General features: G+C 35.4%; 3 protein-coding genes across 3 annotated transcripts; 1 reads left to right on the forward strand and 2 right to left on the reverse strand.

The window, feature by feature from the left end:
* Positions 1-1,546: 1,546 nt before the first annotated feature.
* Positions 1,547-5,925, reverse strand: LOC141825030 (thioredoxin H4-1-like). Its single transcript, XM_074712395.1, has 5 exons — positions 5,833-5,925; positions 4,112-4,176; positions 3,358-3,477; positions 2,512-2,634; positions 1,547-1,884 (listed from the first exon to the last, which is right to left on the reverse strand). Exons 2-5 carry the CDS (start codon positions 4,130-4,132, stop codon positions 1,741-1,743), a joined length of 408 nt encoding a protein of 135 aa, XP_074568496.1. The 5' UTR covers positions 4,133-4,176; positions 5,833-5,925; the 3' UTR covers positions 1,547-1,740.
* An 834-nt stretch (positions 5,926-6,759) lies between these two features.
* On the reverse strand, positions 6,760-16,221 carry LOC141824637 (uncharacterized). Its single transcript, XM_074711960.1, has 12 exons — positions 15,867-16,221; positions 14,268-14,341; positions 14,027-14,110; positions 13,823-13,903; positions 12,073-12,153; positions 11,825-11,917; positions 10,808-10,987; positions 10,625-10,692; positions 10,473-10,524; positions 10,180-10,233; positions 10,019-10,108; positions 6,760-7,163 (listed from the first exon to the last, which is right to left on the reverse strand). Exons 1-12 carry the CDS (start codon positions 16,003-16,005, stop codon positions 7,005-7,007), a joined length of 1,155 nt encoding a protein of 384 aa, XP_074568061.1. The 5' UTR covers positions 16,006-16,221; the 3' UTR covers positions 6,760-7,004.
* A 3,919-nt stretch (positions 16,222-20,140) lies between these two features.
* On the forward strand, positions 20,141-20,755 carry LOC141825696 (uncharacterized). The gene has a single exon (XM_074713082.1). The coding sequence runs from the start codon at positions 20,141-20,143 to the stop codon at positions 20,627-20,629; it is 489 nt and encodes a 162-aa protein (XP_074569183.1). The 3' UTR covers positions 20,630-20,755.
* The last annotated feature ends 1,053 nt before the right edge of the window (positions 20,756-21,808 follow it).

A 21,808-nucleotide genomic window follows, 5' to 3' on the forward strand; every position in this document is an offset into this window, starting at 1 on the left:
CGCCCCGATGGCACGATCCCAACCGTCGGATTCCCCGCGCTGCTACCGTCGCCGACGGCCGTGACGGCACTCGGGCACCAGCGCGCGTGGTAGCGATCGCACGGCCGCGATGAGCTGGGCGCCCGTGACGTGAACTCCGACGTGGTGGGCGCAATGATGCCGGGTGCGACGGTGGGTTCAATGCCGCGCACGAAAACGCGAGGGGATTGGTCGGGAGGAGGCGCTGCGGTAGTTAAGCCAGGGGTCAGGTGGACCGCATGGTGGCCGTCGGTGGAGGGGGCGAGGAGATCTGGGCCGTCGATGGGGCCGCGCATCGCGGTCTCTGCGACCGGACGTTGACGCGGGTGGAGGGGCGAGGGGCGGTGGTTTACAGGTAACGTCGCGTGCGTGCGGAAAGGAATAATGGACGCGACCCGTCGCCAACCAAGCGACTGTTTGAGGAAATGTTGGACATGGAGCCATACATAATGACGGTACAAAGTTTGGTAACGAGTGAGGGAGTTTCCAGCTGTGAGCGCTTAAATCAAATGGGCCCCACTAGTGGATGTCGTTGGTCGGGTCTTTCTTAGATTATGTGATAAAGTTCTTAATTAGATATGCATGACGTCACCCTCAATCAAACTATAAGTGGGCTAACAAAACTAGTTAGGCCGAAGAGTCATTAGATTGCTGGATTAGGGCTAGTGAGTTAGGTAAACTAATCAAGTCAAGTGAGTGAGACGGAACGATTTAGCTTTGAATAGGCCAATTGGTCAAATCCATCAAGTCAAAATGGTCCGATCAAGTTAAATGGATGGATCTCAAGAGTGGAATGATCGGGTTGACTGTGTCAAACGAGCAAACTGATTGATTCATTAACGTCAAAAGATTAGTTTCAGCAGAGAAAAGTAATAGGTCGACTATCCCAATCACGTGAGCGACCATAATAGGTCGACTGTCCTAATCACGTGAGTGATATTTTATTTTGATATATATATATATATATATATATATTTTTTAAGTTATTTTTTTTACTAATCATGATGATAGCAAGGGGAGCTAGCTAATTAAATTTTATTTTATTTTTAAAAAACTATTCTTTGAAAACTGGCAAAGGTGCAGGTGAAGTCCTGTCCACTTTTGCGTAGAATGGCCGCCATGTGAATCAACATCCCTGACAGGACAACAGAAAATTGATCATCATGATTAACAGACAAGTCTCAAACTTAACGCGAATGCCAAGGCCTGAAACGACCATGGACAATGATGGCGTCGTCGCCTCGAAGCTCGGGATCCATAGCCACAGGGTCGAGGCACGCAGTGCTCCTCCGCAGACCTTTGCCTGCACCGCACCTCATGAACTAACGCCCGTACGTATAGGTCGAGGACGAGGAAGAAGCCGCCTGTGCATGGGCCGTGCACTGCCACGGCCACTGCCTGCGGCTGTGCCTAGCTGTACCAAGCAACGGCCTTTTCTGCAAGGTCGTCGATGTTTTCTTCATTTGATTTTTTTTTTTTTTTTGAAGAAAGGAAAAATAAAGAGGTTCCAATCTGGATTCAGTACATATTTTGCACACTATATATAGTTCATCATGCTTTTTTGCTTTCCTGGTATGTTCTTGATTCTGGAGGAGAATTATTACAGTTTGTAGTCTCTTCAAGTAATGCATTCATCACACAAACAATACGACAGTTCTATTAGAATATATCAGAAGAGAGTGAGGAATAATATACTTTCTCATCGTAGATTGGAGTCTTGGATCATCGAGTTGAGGGGTCGATGAAACTGACTATCTTCTTCTCCAACTCAGTTTTGTTGGCGCCGATGAGCTTGTCCACTTGTTCTCCATCTCTCAAGAAGAAGAAAGTCGGAGTTGCACGGATGTCCCATGATGAGCTAAACTCCTGAAAAAAAAATAGTTAGCATTGTGTACTAACCTTTTTTACTTCAGTGAAACATGATTCGACTAAAAAGTGTGTCGAAGATGTTTCAAGAATTTTCAGTTGTGTTGATCTACAGAGCATAGCATGCAAATCTGTTGCTTGTTGAAGACAAAATCACATTTACCCTGGAAATAGGCTCCAACTAAGAACTGAAGTCACAATATTTAGATATGTCAAACTCTTAAAGAGTTATATGAGCATATAAAAAAGTAATAATACATTCAAGCCTCATGTGACTTCTTGAGATATTGACTATTGAGTGAAAAATTATGCAACCTTTCATATACCACTATGTCAATACTCCTTCGACAATAACATGTTGAACATTGTAGTCCATTCTAGTCCTCAAATGAGAAAAAAAATACAGAAAGCAAGTATTAGTTAAGCATCAATCAGTTCACACTTTTAACTTCACTTTCAGGAATACTGGTCGAAGAGCATCAAAGGTAGACTGAAATCTCTAGTAACAAATTCGGAGTTAACTAATGGACTTGTCTACGAAGAGGCAAAGTTCAAGGATAAGCAAAATCTACAGGAGAGTAGTATTTAAAACTAAAGAGATTGGATGAATCTGGAAGAAGATCTTACTGATAACTCATCGACATCTATTGTCAAAAACATCAGTGCAGGATACTTCTCAGACAGCTCTGTATAAAAAGGCGCCATCACTCTGCATGGTCCACACCATGTAGCACTAAAATTTGCTACGACCTGCAGGAGGAAAGACCTTAAGTCAAAATAAAGCTAGATATGCAGTAAGATACAACAAAATTTGGTTATCATGAGTATGCTCTCAACATCTACATGATACTTCCATGATAATTTTCAAATCACAAACCTCCTAAAGGTCTTAGTGTAGTAATATTAAGAGACACTTAAAATTAAAGATTAAACTTACAATCTCAATTATGTTAATGAGTTTGAAGTGTTTCAGTAATAGCATTGAAGTTGCTTCAGATCACAATGTTTGAAACTCAATGATTGACCAAAAGAAAATCAACTAACAATAAATAAGCATATCAAATTCTAGAAGTATGTCAAATTAGTACATCAATGATTTGAATTCTAGATGAGACTTTATTTTTAGTGTACATCATTTAAATCCCTCAAATGACAAAAAACATATTTTATCATTGAAATGCAGATATTAGTTAAGTTGACATCACAGAAGAGCAAACAAGACTAAGCAAAGTATGGCATGGTGGCAGAAGCATGAAACTAATCAAGATACCAAAAGAAAGGATCTAAAGTAAGACAGATTTGCAACTATCTTACCTTAAACAACTGGCAGATAATAGTCCTGGAACCAAAAAGTGTGTTTACGTTTCAGGATTGCACAATGCATATGTAAGTGGAGGAAGTTAATATTAAATCTAGCATAAGATCTGACAGCAAGCATCTTGTTTGTGAGAAATATCCTCTCGAGTTACTTACTATCTTTCCATCCTTTTTTGCTTGAGAAATTTTTTGGTCCCAGCCTTCTTGGCTAGCTATTACATGCACATTTCCACCTTTGAAGTCTACCTCCTCTTGAAGATCAGCATCTTTCCCTCGCTATGGAGAAAGTAAAAGGGAGATTAACTTAGATTTTTTTAACAAATACCCATTTCTTTTAAAACTGATATTAGCAAACATTCTTGTGCATGCCAGAAACCTAGGTTAAACTAAACAACAGTCAGATGTTAAAACCAACTTCTTTGGAATGTCACTAGCAAGAAACAATGAGAGAGAGAGAGAGAGTTGAAATACTTATTCAACTTTCTTTTGACTAATTTTAAGACCACAATCTTCTATAGTCAATAGATAGAGAATAAAACTTCAACCTAGCAATATCACGGTTGAATCAAATGGTTTATGCTTTATCCTAGCAGAATAACTCTTTGGAGAACTGTTGCTAATTCAGATGCATGCTATCTAAGTACAATCACGCCTTATTACTTTCTAAAATCCTAGAACACATGCAAATGCACCAAAACATGTATCAATATGCATAAAATTCATAGGTTTTCAAGGAAACAACAAGTATAAACATCAGTGTACTTAACCAGGATTAAAACTATGGACAAACAGCAAAAGCATGAAATTCAAGAAGCAACCTTAGAAGCATGCAAAAGTTTTCGAAAGAGTATAAGCCATGCATTAAAGCCATCATTACTAGTTCTCATGCCATGTATGGGTAATTTCTCACCTTTCCAAAACAATTTCCCATTAGAGTTAGAAGGTGTAACTGGATAAGAAGAGGACCAGCTTCTTCTGCCAAACCAGAAACAGAAGAAAATACATGTATAAATTAATGTCCATGACAGGAAAGGAACAATGAAATGGCAACAAAAAATTCTGACAAAAATAGGTATGTCCAAATTATGTCGAAAAAGCAAATTTCTAAATATGAGGATCTGCAATTGAAATGTGGTGTATATTACAAAACTTAAATCAACCATAATTAAAGGTTTGCAAAATAGGAGAGACAAAACTTAATATAACATAATTGATAAAAATCTAAGTGAATTGGCTATGACTATAAAATGACTTCAGATAGGGTTTAGTGGTTATATAGATTCATTAATCAATCATTATAGTTGGGATCTGCATTTTGTTGTCATCATTGTTGTTGCAGTTGAAAAAAGTTCATCAAAGAAAATGATGTAAGACACTTCTTAATAGTTAAATGGGATTAAAGAAATTGTAGAGGCAGAGATTGGTAATACATTAATGACCAAAATAAAAATCTATAAGATTCATAAGATAGTTATAGGCCTATACCCATGTATATCAACAACTATTACTGATCAAGAACTAAATAAATTTAAGAGTGTGATACAATGAACATACTTATTTCCTATCTATTTGTTACCTTCTAATTGTATATTTTGAAGCAAATCTTGTGTTATCGTCGCAGCTAAAGGAAACTCACTGGCACAGTGGAAGAGTGATAAGTCCTCTTCAATATCATCACCTATTGGTATTACTTAGCAGAAATATAGCACATGCTAGTCATATTGTCTACAAAGTCAATGTTTTGTCTCAAAGTTGTTATGACTAAGGTTCAAACCATCATCATCTTCAGGATCGTATCATATTTATACCTATCACTAAAACAACAATCCTATAGAAACTTTTATTACAATCCACCAGTTGCATACAAGCTAACGAGATTGTAAATAAAAAACAATTTCATTAATTAAATATGTAATAAAATGATTTTTCTATACAATTTAATTGTCTTTAATACACTATCACTAACACAGTTGTGTCAGACATACTCATTAAGTAACAAATTTGTCTTAGAATTTACATTATATACTGCATAAATGAGTTGGAATTTTTCCAATCGCCACCACTGCCATTCCTTCTAATTCCAACAATTCCTCATACATCTCCAGTTTTTTTCTAACACGCAGCCCCAATGCTCTTAAGTTGTGCATCTAAGAGGTAACTCTACTCGTTAGCCTTGCTAAAATTTGAGCTTATCAAGAAACCCTTTAACAAAGTTTAACCCAAGATGGATTCTTGCCGAAAAATACTTTGAACTCGATTGACAAAATCCAGTAACTATACGCACACCCATCCTACTTTGCAATACTACCCTTAAAATCAGAGCCGCCAGTTCTCACCAATTAAACCGTTAAGACTCAGTTTAATTGACGAGAATTTTCCCGAAAATTCTTACTTATTAAGGACTTAACAAAAACATCACATATACGGATCAAAAAAAGCTACACCTACAAGAAATTTCCTAGAAAACAACACAGAAAGCTCTTTACTTTTATTACAACCCTAGATGGAAACAAGAAAGCAACATAGCTGAAAATAGCCCTAAATCTACAAACTTAATCAATGACAAATAGTTGATCTGAAAAAGACACGCACAGGAAAATAAGAAGAAAAAACATATAAAAAGAACATTACTTGCTGCTCGTAGTTTCTCACTGTTAGCGGTCGGAGAGAAATGTTCGCCGGAGCTGGAGAGAGATGAAGAACAGTGCGGAGTCGACGAGGAGAGTTTGGTCAGCCGAGGATTTTAATAGAGCAACAAATCCGTGCTGAATTAACTACTTTGCCACTGCGCTTTGATTTTTTTTACAAAAAAAAAGGAGCATTTTTTTTCCAAACCGACGAAATTTCAAAATTATAGTAAAAACACCATTTCGGTTGTTGACAATTATTTGATATTTTGACGTTGAAAAATATTAGTAAATACATAACTAAATTAATCAACTTTACATTAAAAAACAATTCTTGAAAATGTTTATGCTTTCGATTTACATATATTTACTAACATATATTCTGAAAATTAAAATTTTAAGATAAAATCTTTATGCTTTCAATTTATAATTATTGAAATAATTAATTATTGAGATATTTTAGTCTTGTGATAACTGCTTATTATCTAAGATCATGTGTATTTATATCCAATTCAATGTATGAGCCAAATTAAATCGAACTCAATTAAGAGTGTAAATAAGCTAAATTAAATCGAACTTATTGCTCAAATTTATTTATTTATTAAAAAATTTATCGAATTCAACTGACATTTTTATTATCTTAAAAAATTAAATTAAACATTTCTCAAATATATATATTTTATATTATTTTTAATTTAAATATATTATTTTTAATTTAAATATATTATAAATAAGTATATTTTTATATATTTAAATGAGAAAATGATATAGAACTAAATGTTGACTAGTATTTAATGTCATAATAATGTCGAATACGTAACTACTCTCAAAATATAAAATTTACATTTTGCTCAGTAATAGTATTTTTAAAAAGATATGAGAAATATGTTATATGATTTTTAGAAATCATTTTAGGTGTCTAAGATATGAACCACTTTTACATATGCTCAGTTTTGGAAAAGGAAAGAAATCATTCTTGTCCTGGCAACAGTAATGGAGTTCTACACAGGGACTAAACGAGTTCTCATCAGAATTTTGTTTCTGTTGTATAAACATTGTACTCTGGCCTGAATGCCCACAAACGAATGGAATTGGCAGAATAGCCTGCCCATGAGACATACCCTTCCCCTCCCTCAAGTAATCCATAATTCAATCCATGGTGGAATTATGAGCAAATCATGAGTGCTTCCCAAGTTCCATCTTCTTCTTGATTGCGCGATGCCCATGGTAGATAAAAGTATCAATGATTCCAGAGACAGTAAAAACACCTCCAATAATAGCACAGGCATTGGTGAAAAGGTGCAGCAGCGATGCATTTTCTTCAGTAAATATGACCTGCAAAGTCGTGAAAAGAAGTCATATGTTTGTTCATTTGTACAACATATCAAGTCAAGTATGCAAATGGCAACTGAGCAAGAATGCAGAGAAGTTTCAACTGAGCTTTGCATCTGAACATAATTCTATCATGAGGTTAGTGTTTAATTTTCTTAGTCGTGTACGTCAGGCATTCTTCTCCATCTGCTCCTTCAATGAAGGAGAGGTGATGGTAAGAAAAGAAGTCCTACCAAATTCATAAATAAATCAAGGAGCAGCTCGATAGCTTAATTAGTTCTTTGAGAGAAAAAAAAAGCAACGAAACAAAAGAAAGTACCATAAACAATCGCAATGCATATGTTGTCACACACACTAAGTGAAAATTTTCCACTAGACACATCTTTATACAGGGAATGTGAAACATATAGCATTATTGTTTTATATAATTTATACTTATTTCTCACAGAAAATGTAGTTGACTAATTTGTAAAAGTAGGCAGATGATTACTGTTTATCAATAATTGCATGAGTAGTTAACTATTTATGAATTTCACTGGTGACCGACTAATCCAACATATACTATCAGTGTAAGGGTTCTGCAGTCCTTCTGAACATAAATATAGACATTAGCCTGTCGGTTTGAAACACAATTAAAAATGTGATGGTGGATTATCATCGATGAATGAATAACTCTAGGTAGTCCTCACTACCTTAAATAGATTTTATTGGCCAAGTATAGTATCCTCTAGAGTTACATATTCGCATATGGATCCCAACACTCTCCTCATGCAAGCTAGTCCAAATATAATGTAAAAACTCAACTTGTTAGCTTGTTACGAATCTATTAAACATTAAGCCCTCTTAATAATTTAGCAACAGATATATGAATAAATCATTAGAACTGACAAAGAAAGTGACTATCTCATTAGATTGCATTTTCTCTCTAATAAAGTGAAAATCAATTCTCTATATGCTTTCTACTACTCTCTTTGAATAAAGGGCTCGAAGTGATGTCATAGCAGCTTGATTACTATAGTAAAATTTCACTGGTTCTATTAGAATAAATTCTCTGCCATAAAATGTATTACCCAAATCAGTTTGCACATTACTAAGGCAATGGCTATATTCTCCCGTTGCACTCGATCTTGTTATAACTATTTACTTCTTGCTCGCTCTTCCAAGATATAAGATTTCCTCCCAAGAGGACATAATATCTAGAAGTAGAATGTCTATCTGTGGGAGATCTGCCCATCTGCATCTAAGTACCCCACGCTCTGTAGATAACCTTGGTCACAAAACCAAAAAAGGCCTTTTCCTAGAGCACTCTTAAGGTACTATACAATTCTATAGCTGCTTCACAGTGATCATGACATGAATTCTCCAAAAGATAACACTATAACACTAAATGAGATGTTAGATCCAACACTAACACTACATGAGATGTTAGATCCAATAATTGTGAGCTAGCAACTGTAAGATAGTTTAATTTTCCAACCAATCTTCTCTATTTCTTTGAATTAGTCAATGATTCCTCCTATCTTAGTACTAATCTCATTTGAATCTAGTTTAGCCCTCATCATGCCAATCTCTTTAAGCATATCTAGCATATCTTGCATTGTGAAATATAAATATCTAACTCTCCTCTCCTCTTAAAGTCACCCAAATCCTTGAGTTTGAACTTGTCGACGAAAATAATTTTTTAGTTGTGTAATCAACTGATGTCATCACCAATAACCATAATATCATCCACATACACAATAAGAAGCTAAATGGTTTGTAAAACTTTTGATCATGGCATATTGAATGAGAGTTGAGCCAAACTTTTCGAACCATGCTCTTGGAAATTGCTACAGTCTGTAGAGTAATTTATTTAGCTTACACATGAGGTCACTCTTCCCCTATGCAAAAAATCTTGAAGGTTGCTCCATACAAACTTCGTCTTTTTATGTTGAGTTAATGAAATGGTTAGTGGAATGTAGCAGTCAGGGAGAGGAGCTACAAACTGAAATGATCTTGGGCATTGAAGAAAAGGTATCCAGATAATCAACATCATAAATTTGTGTGTATCCTTTTGCCTCCAAATGAGCTATGAGGCTATCCACAGAACCATCTAGAGATTCCTTGACTGTGAATACGTACTGACACCCTACATTTGATCTCCCACTGGGAAGAGGTACTAATTACCAAGTGTCATTAAAGTAAAGTGCACATCTCATCAATAATAGCCTACCTCCAAGCTGAGATCCAAAAAAGCCTCTATGAGGACAGGAAGAAAGGAAGGCAGAGTAGCTAGGTAATAATGAAACATAGGTAAAAACGAAAAAGAGGATGGAAAATAGATCATTTTTTAGTATCTTAGCGTAGCGAAAGATGGTGGGAAGATCCAAACTAGAGGGATTCTAAAACAGGAGTAGGTGATGGAGGCACAACAATATCAAGAGGAGGCGGCACTGGAGCATCATCAAGGCATCATCTTCAACTATACGCCCATAAAGTAGGTGCCTAGATGAGGGAACCTTAGTAACTGGCATTGGAATATTCATAGAGGTACAGGAAAAGATAATGGTGTAGGAATATGAAGAACATTATCCACATCAGTTAATAGAGATGATGTGGGGGGGAAAGAAAGTAGTAGTTTCAAAGAAAGATGGTGTGGAGTAAAGGCTCAGAGTAACAGAGGATTGTAACAACACCTCTAAATGCCATGTAGTCCCACTATATTATTGATAAAGTATGGTATTACAAACACACCTTACTGAGCTCTATAGTTACACATGGATCCCAATAAAGAACACTGCCATTAAGGGATGCGGGTGTAGCAATTAAAAGCATATCTGAAACATCTCAACCAATTAGCTATTCTCAATTTTGTTCACCTTGATTGGGGAGAAGTCATAAAAGAAGTAAACACCAGCAGGCGGCTTCGGATATGCATCTGCATCTCTGAAGTGCTCTGTTACCGAGAACTGAAATAGAACAGAATTTATTGTGACTATCCTTGTTGCACAGGAAATAATCTTATCCACAATTTGCTAACCTGGTTGGAGTAAATTTTACGGCCTCTGATATCAGTATAGATTGTAGGAACAACCTGTGATGCAGGAAAATCGATCAAATAGTTGTATAGTATCTATATTTCCGATGACAAATAAGAGAGATTTGACACACTATTTGAAGCATTGAAATGGAAGAGGTAAAATAACTGAAGCAAACATGATAAATAACTACAAGTGATGATCAAGAATCGTGAAAGAACCAATCAAAATTCTAGCAAAGTAACTTTTGAATTATGCAAATTAACTGAGAGAAACATATAAGATGTATGCTCACTTTGATGAAATATTGATACATTCCAGAAGTAGTTGTGTGCGTCCATTTGACACTGGATTTAATGAAACCATTAAAACTTAGAATAAAAAACAACTACAAATTGCCAGATATAATACAAATACCACAATTGGAGACAGTTTTTCCCAACTTACCCATCAAGTGGGTTTATAACACCAGGGAATTCCTTTCCAAAAGATAATTTGTTTATTTTGTGGCTTATCTAGTTTCAGTCAGAAAGAAAATTTATGTTAATCATCAGTTGAAAATTTTACGTGATGCTGAAAGAAAAATGCATTCATAACCAAGGTAAAAGGTATTTGGGACTTTATTCTCACATTATAATTGTCAGTCTGAATGCCAAGTAGATCTTGCAAAAAATTGAAAGATCCATGGAAGCTTTTTCCAGGGGCAAAGTGAAAATTTCCAGCAACTTTACTCACTTCCACAAAACCATCAATGTTGCATCCTTCACCATTTTCCTCCTTTACTCTCTCAATGAAGCCCTCTCTCTTGCACTGACATTGGTAAATGGCATCATAAAATTAAGGATGTAAGGCATAAAAAGGCAAAAACCTCCATGGAAGGTTGAATTAACAAGCTCAAAAATAAATAAATAAATAAAGAGTAAAAAGTGAGTTCATCGGTCTTAGCTATCTTCCAAATAAATCTAGGAGACATGAAATACTTTTCATGGTACAAGTCAGTAACAGAGTATAAGCTGTTCTTACTTAGTATTTTCAACATCACATTGTCCTTTATAAAGAGAAGTGTTTTATCATTAACAACATAAAAGCATTGTATAAGGTTGGAGCAACCTTGAGTTGGCTGGTCAATTATGTACAATTTCAAAATTGAGAGAATGCAGAGTCAGCATTTCTGCTGTGGAGAAAATCTATATGAATTTAGGCTGATTAACATACTAGAAAAGAGTTTACAGGACAATTCAGTGTTTGGAAAGGCAATTTCAACAGGATGCAACTAATCCCACTATTACTGTCATCCTGCCAACCTTGACTGACTTGAGGAATATCACAGGGATTCACGAAGATTTAAGGAACCAGTCCAGTAATCTGCTTCTGCATCAAATCCCAGTTGCCTATTTCATAATCAGAACCCAAGAATGTCCACCAAGGGATAATGAATTTTTCCTTTTTATTTATGAGTGCAATAGATTATAGTTAGAAGGGAACCAACAGAGCTCATTGAGATCATCAATTGGATGATTAGGATTTTAAATTGATAATGAAGGTTACTACAATTGCTATCCTATGATTGACTCAGGAGTGCACAAGTGGATAAGAAATGACTTCCCCTAAATCACAATGTGTGCGCAAAAGACTGATTTTCCATACCTGATCAATATGATCTGGATTTGTCATACCCCAACCTTTCTTCTGGTATGCTTCACGAACTTCTTCGCATGAGTTGCAGCAATGATCATCTGACTACAAAGGAAAATTTATCTATACCATCTTAATATGTTCTCATATGCTAACCATTAGTATTGCTGCCAAAAATTAGAAAGAACATCCGCACAGATAAAAGCACAAGACTGCAAAGTAGAGTTAAGATGCAGAGACAAAACCACTCAGGTGCATACCGTTTCTGCCCCATAGCAAGAACCACAATAGGACTCATTATGATCAAGTCTTCCACCATGCTTCTGTAAAGGTCTTTCAATCTAAAAGAAAAGAGAAACTTAAAATATATTATAAACTGAGATAGAAATGGAGATATATTTAGATACTACAGAAGAAGGCATGTTGTGTTGGGTACTATTTCAAAAACTAAGGTCACTTGGCCTTCGAATCCAAGGAAAATTAGGTGACAAATGAACTCAATTATAAGATAATATGGCCTATATAGATTACAAAGGCAATAAACATTCAAACCTGGAACATCTCAGTATTCAAAAATGTACAACAAGAGCATTACAATAAACTCAATAGTCACAATAGTTTGAGATGTTTCAATAAAGAATCAACAGTGATTTATGTCTGCCATATTAAAATTTGATTCTCATGAATTTTATAAATATCCTCATAAATCCAGGCTTAGATTTGGAATTTAAGTCTTAAAGGAGCTAACTCTCAACATTGAGCTTCTGACAACATGAATATAATTTATAATTGATACTGCACAAATAGAGAGAAACCTATATTTTTATAACTATTTTCCATGCATAACCTTCACTAGTGTGGAAAAACAATTAATTTTGGCAATATAAAATGACATTTTGTTAGTATAAGTAGTTTCATATATAAAGGCTTGTTATTGGTATTTCCTGATGGTTCGATAGATGAAAGGCATAAATGTTAAAAGTTTAAAAATGGATGGTAAAGACAAAAGCTCGTGGATAATTCACTATGGTGGAATACATAGTTTTAGTCCTACATAGAGTATTTAGAGATTAGCTATTTAATATATATGAGTGTAGTTGTTCTCTTTTCTATACAAAAATATTTCATCGTTCTCTTTTCTATACTCAATTATTACTCTTTCAATCTAGTAAGCCTTCATAATTCATCCACTAGACCCAAGAGCTAACCAATATGTTCTTGCGCACTTTTGGGAAAGATTAATGTGCATTAAGAGAGATCGATGGAGCACTTCGCGATCAACAATACCCTCAAAACTCCTCTTCGTCAAAACTCAAATAAACCCTATAGCATGAAATAGTAATAAGTATTATCATTTGGCAAGATAAAATGTGTTGATAATGTAGTAGTATTTAGAAATTCTACAATAATAAATATGAGTTTTTATTTATCAATATTATAATAGACATAACATGTCAAGTTATATACGATTTTATCAACTAATAGTTATCTAATTATAATATGATGATAGTATTAAAATAAAATTATAGCATGCTATTAATCAAATTTTATTAATTCTATTATTAATTTTTTATATTATATATAATTAATTCTTTCATATTTAACGATACATAATATGAATCTGTTAAGATATTTGAAAAACTTTTCTAATCTTATACATGAAAGAATTTATTGCATGGCCTTGTCTGGTTTTGAAAATAGTCAACTATTTTATACTTTCATTACTCTGATTTTACCATTTCCAACATTTCCGTAATTCTTTTGGGAAAGATCAAGTATTTTCTGGGTCAAAACAGGGGGGAAATTATTATACGATGCAATCAAAAAGTGGCTGAAAATATGTTTATCATTTTCTATTTTGATTTTTCTGAAACTAAAAACCTAAAAAACAGAAAATTGAAAAGAAAATTTGAAATAACCAAAGACATTTTTCCTATCGATTCTTCACTATTGACAACTATGGGTATTACATAATATCTCTCATGAATACAAAATTTCTCATATACCTACCTTAGGTGCACCAACACCACCTTGTTTTGATTCAATAACATTACCCAGATGATCCATTCTTTTCTTCACAATATCGTGTCTCTGCAATATCATTTAGCAGTTCCTGAACTAAGTCACTAGAAAGTTATATATGGAGAATATTATGCATCAGAAAGCAGAAACAAAAAGGGAATAACCATGGTACAGAAAAGAGTATATACATACTATGTCATAGTGCCTCTCACCACTGATATCCATTGTATCAACACTGAGAAGAGAACAAGGAATTGCTGGAAAGGTAACATCAAACTGCAACGACATGAAATATAAATATGCTCTAATGGTAATGTAGATCAGAGAAAACCTTAAAGAACTCAATAAGTTAGGCTGGGAGAATCATTTAGTGAGAAGCATGAAATTACTACATAACTAAATTAAACATATTCTTTAGAATGTGTTTACTAACATTGATACGCAACATTTCCCCTCTGGAGGTATCTACTATTAACTTAGTTTCAGTTGCGGCATAAAGGTACATTCCTGCAGAAAAGACAATAGCATAACATACAGAACATTTAAATAATAGAAAGCTTGCAAAAACTTAACATTCAACTACTTTCGAGAACATTTAAATAATATTTAGTTTTCAAAAGTTTAACACTCAACAACTTTCCAAGATCTTCATGAATGTATTCACATGCAGAGATCAAAAGCTATTAGTTCAGTGTACAACACCATCAACCAAAAATGTTACAAAGGCTATCAATTAAGTGTACATATACCATCATCCATAAACGGTTTTCAGTAAAAAATACACCAAAGGAAAACATGACGTTAGATATTGATAATACTTCCAAGTTAATCAAGCAGAGCTAAACAACCTCATAATTTATTTTGTGGACAAGAACTTTGTTATCAAGTAAACAAAGAGGGAGAAGATATCAAGAGGGAAGCGAAGTTTCTAGAACTTGTTAGTATATGTACAACATCCACAAAACACTTCATAGCACATCCAAAATTATATTCCTTTCATAATAGTTTCAACATAAAATATATTGGTAAGAGCAGTTTAATGCAATACAAACAAATACATGTATTTTGAACATGGATAAACATTCATTTTAAGAGATTAGATGTCAAAACAATATCATGAGGGCGTATTCAATTCTAGATTAGCAAATTGACACTATCCAACCTTCCATTGTGAACAAAAAAAACATCCTATAATGGTCTAAAAGCATTGCCAATACGATTACAATCATGGAGAGTAGCAAACCAGGCACATATAGAATATAATTCATGCTCAAGTCAAGTTGAATTTCGTGTCTTCATAAGCAGAGTAAAAGAAGTTTAAAAACTGAACAGTCAATGATTAAGCTTTATAATAAGGTACAATGCATCTTGTTAAAATTTATATATTGTCTATTCTCAATTTCATGCATTATGCAACTATCTCTTTACACAAAAAACATAATTCATTATACAAGATAACACCAACATAGAGATCTAGTTCGTGCAGCCAAGTCAAGATGAACTGTGTGATCGCATAAGCAGAGTAAAAGAAGTTCCCAAGGGAGATGTGTATATAATAAGGTGCAATGCAATTTATAGTAAGCTTTATATCTGTATATAGCATAAAAAGTTGCCTAGTTTAATCAAATTTACTCTCTAGCTTTTCTGTTGTCTTTTATTATTTATATCCACATATAGAAACAAAACGCAATCTTATCTCCAAAAGGTTCTGGAGATCTTTGGACAAAGAACAATTTTCTTACCCACATTCCCCTTAAGTCCATGACACGCGTTTCTTCAGGAAACCTTATAGGGCACATTATGTAAAGACTAGTGAAGAGTGTAAGACCATTCCGAACAACTAGATTTGTTTTCCTTCAGGGGAATGTGGGGGGAGGAGGAAGAAAGCCAAAGTTAACCCAGCTACGTGTCCGAAGAACTAGCTGCTGATCAAAAGCCTTGTCTTGGGAGAGAAACGATAACCGCTTTTCACCGTACTTATAACGTAAGAGAGCACGTAACGTCAAGGGAATAAATAAAAAGACGGACTCACTGATCTCGGAGATGAACAAGAGCAGCATGACGACGGACGAGACGATAGTGATGAAGCCCCCGGACAGCGACCGGCTATAGAAATCCTCATTGATCTTGGGGTACGCGTCCAGGTTCCTCAACTTATTCAAGATCTCCATCGCAGGACAGCGGAAAGCCCCTCTTTAACCCCCCGGTAGCACCAGCACCGGAAGAAAAACCACGGAGAGGGCTCAAAGATCACACACACTCTCTCCTCCGTCCACCGCTGCCGATTCCGACCGAGGTCGAGAAGAAACGGATCGGAGGCGAGAGCGCAATTAGGTCGCCGCCGGCGCCTTGTGGAAGCTGCCCAATTTAGTCATCTCTCCACTAGAGCAGATTTATGGCGAGGCCGCGAGTGGCCATTTGGGTCGGATCCAAATCTCCTCATGCTCATTGCTCAAGCCTTTTGTTCGCTCTATAAAAAAATATTTTTATACTTTTTTTAAGTATTTATTAAAAGACAAAAATTAAAAGGACGTTTTTTTTTTTAATTAAAAGAACTGTTGAATAATTATATATGAGTTATCAGTAGGACGACGGTATTTATTTTTATTTTTTATTACATAGACTTTTAAACACAAAATAAAAAAGAGTGTTTCCACGTACAATAAATATAAAATAAAAATATAAAATGCATTAACTCTCTACTAAATTAAATTTTTGTTAAATCAACTAAGTGTTTTTATATCTCTTATTATTATGTATATAGTTAGAGGTGTAAATGAGAGAGAGCATGGATTATATTAAAATTTATTATTTACTTATTATAAAATAATGAACGACCAATTTTCAAACAATTTTTGTCTGTTCAAAATTGGACGAAACGAGCTTTCTTTTCTTAGTTGTCATTTTTCCCTTGCTAGAATCTTTCTTACGATGCCGTGAAATTGTCAGTACATTTCACTAGAGATTCTTTTTTATCTTAATTTATTTTCTTCGATTTACACCGCAGAATAAATAAAATATAAAAGACGGTAGTTGATGGCATGTTACCACTATTCCTAATAGTCAATGATAAATCTTATAATTCTTTTTATGAATGATGTTTCGGCACTACTACTATCCTCTACTTCTTGCTATCCCATCAAAAGTTAATCGCCCAATGCTCTATTGCTAGGGTACAAAGGCAAATAGGATATATGGAGAAGTTTTCCTTCGATTTTTAAATTAAAGAGAAGTTATTCGATACTTATCGATTTCTAAAAAAAAAAGAACACCTACTATTAATACTTGCTTCCAGAATTAAAAATTAAATGTATAAAATTTTATTTTTAAATTCTAAATCTTTAACAAAAATTGACCGTGTATGAGTTGCCCATAGACGGATAAATAGAGTAACATAATTATATATTAGCCCGATTACCTTACTCAGTTATTTATGAGCCATTTAGGACACTTGCGGTTAGAACAACCCTGATCATTGAAAATCAAGATAAAATTTCATATCTAAATCCTAAACTTTTAAAAAAATTAAAAATATTCAATCAATTTGCCACATATCATTATGAATTGGCTAATAGGATTATATATATCTGTTCCTGTGGAGACCACCTCTTTGACATGTCACCGGCCCTGGTAAACAAGCTAACCGTGTAGGAAGAAGAGAGGATGAAGGGTTCCATAATCCGCAAAAATCAAGAATATAAGTCAATAGACCACTTTGAGCTTAAATCAGTAAATGATGAGGGAAGAAGAAAGAAAGCTTAATGAGAGCATGTAATGTGTATGCATACCTATGTCTGTGAGGAGGAATGATATATATATATATAGGAAGATGATCAAAGAAAATACAAAAGATTCGTCTTGTTTTAATTAAGGAAAATATCTTTGTATAGAGATTATGTCTGATGAAATGTCCTATATAATAAAGAAAGGTGTCTCATCACCACCCTGCTAGCAAAAAGTCATATTATCCATCATCATACTATGTTATTGTGCCGCATTAATGAAGGAATATGTTAACTCTCATATCACATGATCGCCCCTATCCTTATGGCGGCGGCATAGCTAACTAAGGGAGCAAAGCAAAGGGGAGGGAGCATTAAGTAGGGTTGAGCAAGGAAGGAAGTTTGGTCAACATAGGAAACCTGAATTGGGGTAGGTTGGGGACCGGGTAAGAATATGATTGAGCGGAGCCTTGGAGTTGGAGCTCAACCTTGGGTACGAACTGAGACCTAAGGAGAGAGGTTGGCTATCTTATCCGAGCTGATCCTAGTCACTGGGTTGTGTGTCGAATCCCGACTTGAGCTATCTCTTCGCGTTGAGCTCGGGTCTGAGGAGAGTAAGAAGAGATGGCGCTGAGGCGGGTGGACTTGATAGAGTGGCTTAGAGCTTGGAGAGGGGGGCTGCTGCACAGGAGCTGTTTTCTCAAAGGGGGTCGGATTTTAGATCCTGACTAAATCTATTCATCGGGTTGAGATCTCCGAATCAGAACACAAGGTCAAGTCAACTTTCTATCTGACATGCCAGATATTTAGACCAGACCTTAGCTTTCCGGGTTGAGTACTCCAACCAACCCAGAATAATATCTATGCCAAATTTATAATTATTTTTTAATGTGAGAGCCACAACTAGCTTTAAGCCGAGTTCATTTCCATCCAACCCGGTCCAAAGACTAAGTCAAATCAAACTCAGCGTCAACCCAGCATAGCTCATCCAAATTAAAGCTAATTAAGTCAGTCAGGTCAGGCCTGCCCGACCGGCTTGCTACCTATAAAAGTAAATGTCACGCCCATGTCAGCCCCACATATGCAAATCCTCACCCTGTTTAAATTCTAGGAGAGTAGGCCATCCTCAATTAAGTCTGCGCCAAATAGCTTAATCCCTAGAGACATGATTCTCCAAAGGATAAAAAGATTATTATTTCTCTTACTCAATTAGTGCTCGCCTTTTTGCATGTGTTTTTCATTCATGTTAGACAAGACCCATTTTTATTAGAATAGCATTAAAATAACATTTCCCCATTAAAATAACATCATCCACTGAGCAGGAAGCTCGTTGGCCACTTTAAGGTCCGCACAAAGCCGGCGGTATAATACGTCGCCCCATTAATTGCGTACAAAGCAGGTAGGCAGTAGCCGTCGCTTTCCTTTCCGCTCTTTTCTTCGTCGATCATCGACCTGTCTGTCAAAGTCGACCCAGGCGATCCTTTAATTTCCAGTGATTAAAAATCTTTTTTTTTAAATGTATATCGACTGAGGCCGAAATATGCCTGGAGCCTGAGCAGTATTAAAACGCAACCGTCGTAAATTAAGCAATTGATTTAGGAGAATGAATTGGTTCCTCCCTCCGAACCCTCGAATTAATTGCGTGTCAAGGTCTTCGCTCGGCGAGTCCCCATCCTGAAGTCGATGGGCAACCACCTCGCGGATCCACTACCAGTCTATGCGCACGCCACCACAGAGATATTTAATTAGGTGCGTAGGTACAACTTCTGGCCTCGACGTCGACGCGGAACGACTACTGGCCGGCCTCCAATTGCTTTGCTGCGCCCGAGCCACTTAAGGCAAGTTTTGTTTGTCGGTCACAAAAAAAAACAAAGAGAAAAATATAAATAAATTCAAAAAGTATATATATATATATATATATATATATATATATATATATATATATATATATATATATAATTGTTCTCTTAGTAGTTAATTTTGAATAATGAAAGAGCATTAGGTGCTTTTGAAAAACACCTTGGTAGCTCGAGCCTTCTGTGGCCTAAAACGCCCATATTCATTAATAATGATGAATGACTTTATAACTCCACTTGCATTATGAAAGTAAGTAACCAAAATTATAACACGTTGATTGATGATGGATGTTAACTTGAATGGAATCTAATAAATTGCATAAAAACTCGCCTTAGAGAATAGAACCGTTGACTAATATATAAAAGGCTTGATGATCCTTATATATAAAGTTTTTTAAATGATGAGAAACACTTAACCCCTAAGAAAGAGAAGGTGAAAATTTATAGAGCTAGGGATATTTAGTCTTAGAGGTGGGACCAAATTGAAACTTAGATGGAATGTGAGTTAATTAGCCACTTTGAATGGTACGTAGCTAGTGAATATGTAAATGTGTTTCTTAGTATTATAATGTGTTCTATGGGAAAATGAAAATCTTTATGTGCATAATTTTTTTTTTATCACTGAAGTCTAGGCACAGTCTTACATCAATTTTTTTTTAAAAAAAAAATAATTTATTTTCTCTTGGTTATAAATACTCTTCTTTGACTACGATGAGCATTAATCAACCATGGAATTCGTTGTCGCATGCCTTCTCATCTTTTTCCTCTCGATTCCCTTCTCCGACCTCCTATACTTCTCAGTCAACATGCTTCTGCTACGGCTGGTGGCGGCGCTCATCAAGCAGCACGCGTGGCCGCCGGGCTCTCTGTTTTCCGGCGACGGGCCCGGCCGCCACCGCCACGAGGCCAAGGCTTCTGGCGACGGCGATCAGGTCCCATGGGACGCCTGCTGCGGCAAGAGTTACCTGGGGGTGACTCGGTACGAGGCGCCGTCGCCGGTGGTGTGCGTGTTCTGCTTGTCGGACATCGAGGCGGGGGAGGAGGTGAGGGAGCTGCGGTGCGAGCACCTCTTCCACCGGCGGTGCCTGGACCCCTGGCTCGTCCTCCGGCGGCCCACGTGTCCTCTCTGTCGGGACGCCTTACTGGAAGCGGAGGAGGAGGAGGCCGACGATGCGGCCATGGACTGGCTCGCTTATGTTCCGTCGTGGGCGTGGTGATTTATTCCCTTTTTCGTCCTCATATTTTCCATTTTTGTACATTAAGGAAGGTGACGCTGCAAATTTTATTTGCATTTGAGGACAATATTTTTCTTTTCTATTAAATAAAGGGTCGATTTGCATATACAGAGGCATTTAAAACAATCTTAATTATTCATATTGTTATAAAAAAAATGCTTCTCTTTGAAAAAACTAAAATAATAATTTATTTATAATTTGGTATTTGAAATGTTACTATACCCACTGTAAATTGGTGTATCGTCTAAAAATAAATGCAATCGTAATTAGATTAAAGATTTTTTAAAATAAAATAATTTTGATCAAAATTACTTATTGGACATCAATAGCCGGCCTTCACAGATTACTCTTTGTTGATGAGAGTCATGCTCCAGCTGAATACTCAACCATGGCTCGTAATACAAGTGTTTTGCCAATGGATCAATCGGCTCATAAGTACTCGTATTTCGTATTATATTCCATATTTTTTTATTAAATAAAGTATAAGTGTGTTTCAGTAACCTATGATGCTTTGGAGATCCACCGAGTGTCTTTACTGCATTGTGCCTAAAAGATACTTGATATATTTTAAAGTAGCTAAGCCCATATTTGATCAAAATTATATCATTTTGAAGTAACTTGGTTTACTCTAAAGCAGTGTAGGGTTTACATAGATATATTTTTAAAAATAAATTATAAATAGAGTATTATTTTGATGATAAAAGAAGGTGTCTTTTATTTTTTTAATTAATAAACAATACAAATTCATTTGAAAATTTTGTTAGATATTCTGGACCATCAATTTTTGGAGGCGAACCTATATGATTTTTAAATGTCAAATCAAACTATTTTTTTAATTTTGACTATTAATAATGAAATGAAAATTAATAATTATGATAAGTCTATTTTATACAGCTATAATTTAAAGCGATTTAAAATTAGCATAAATTAATTGTAAGTCTACATTAATAATTTAATGTGAATTATAAACTAAGATCCTTTTTGGACAAATGGAAGACTTTCATGGATGATTAGAATCGTCTCATAATCTAGAAGTTTTATCATAATAATTATCGCATTTATGTCAAAAACGAGGCCAAATTAATTTAAGTTAATTTTTAATGAAATTAGAAACATATTTTATGGTCAAATTTAGACCAATAAAAGACTAATAAGTACTCT

Source organism: Curcuma longa, chromosome 3 (assembly GCF_044706935.1).
Source record: "Curcuma longa cultivar G26 ecotype Majalengka, Jawa Barat chromosome 3, ITB_CL_G26_1.1, whole genome shotgun sequence".
In the NCBI taxonomy this organism is placed as follows: domain Eukaryota; kingdom Viridiplantae; phylum Streptophyta; class Magnoliopsida; order Zingiberales; family Zingiberaceae; genus Curcuma; species Curcuma longa.

Bases quoted from the DNA above. Each gene is read 5' to 3' on its own strand.
- LOC141825030 (XM_074712395.1), bottom strand. From the start codon at position 4,132: ATGGGAAATTGTTTTGGAAAG. The intron at 3,478-4,111 runs GTGAGAAATTAC...CTTTCTCCATAG, and splicing joins TGGGAAATTGTTTTGGAAAG to CGAGGGAAAGATGCTGATCT. The intron at 2,635-3,357 runs GTAAGTAACTCG...TTCCTCCTGCAG, and splicing joins CAAAAAAGGATGGAAAGATA to GTCGTAGCAAATTTTAGTGC.
- LOC141824637 (XM_074711960.1), bottom strand. From the start codon at position 16,005: ATGGAGATCTTGAATAAGTTGAGGAACCTGGACGCGTACCCCAAGATC. The intron at 14,111-14,267 runs GTTAGTAAACAC...ATGTCGTTGCAG, and splicing joins GGGAAATGTTGCGTATCAAT to TTTGATGTTACCTTTCCAGC. The intron at 7,164-10,018 runs GTGAACAAAATT...ACGACTTTGCAG, and splicing joins ATGACTTCTCCCCAATCAAG to GTCATATTTACTGAAGAAAA.
- LOC141825696 (XM_074713082.1), top strand. From the start codon at position 20,141: ATGGAATTCGTTGTCGCATGCCTTCTCATCTTTTTCCTCTCGATTCCC.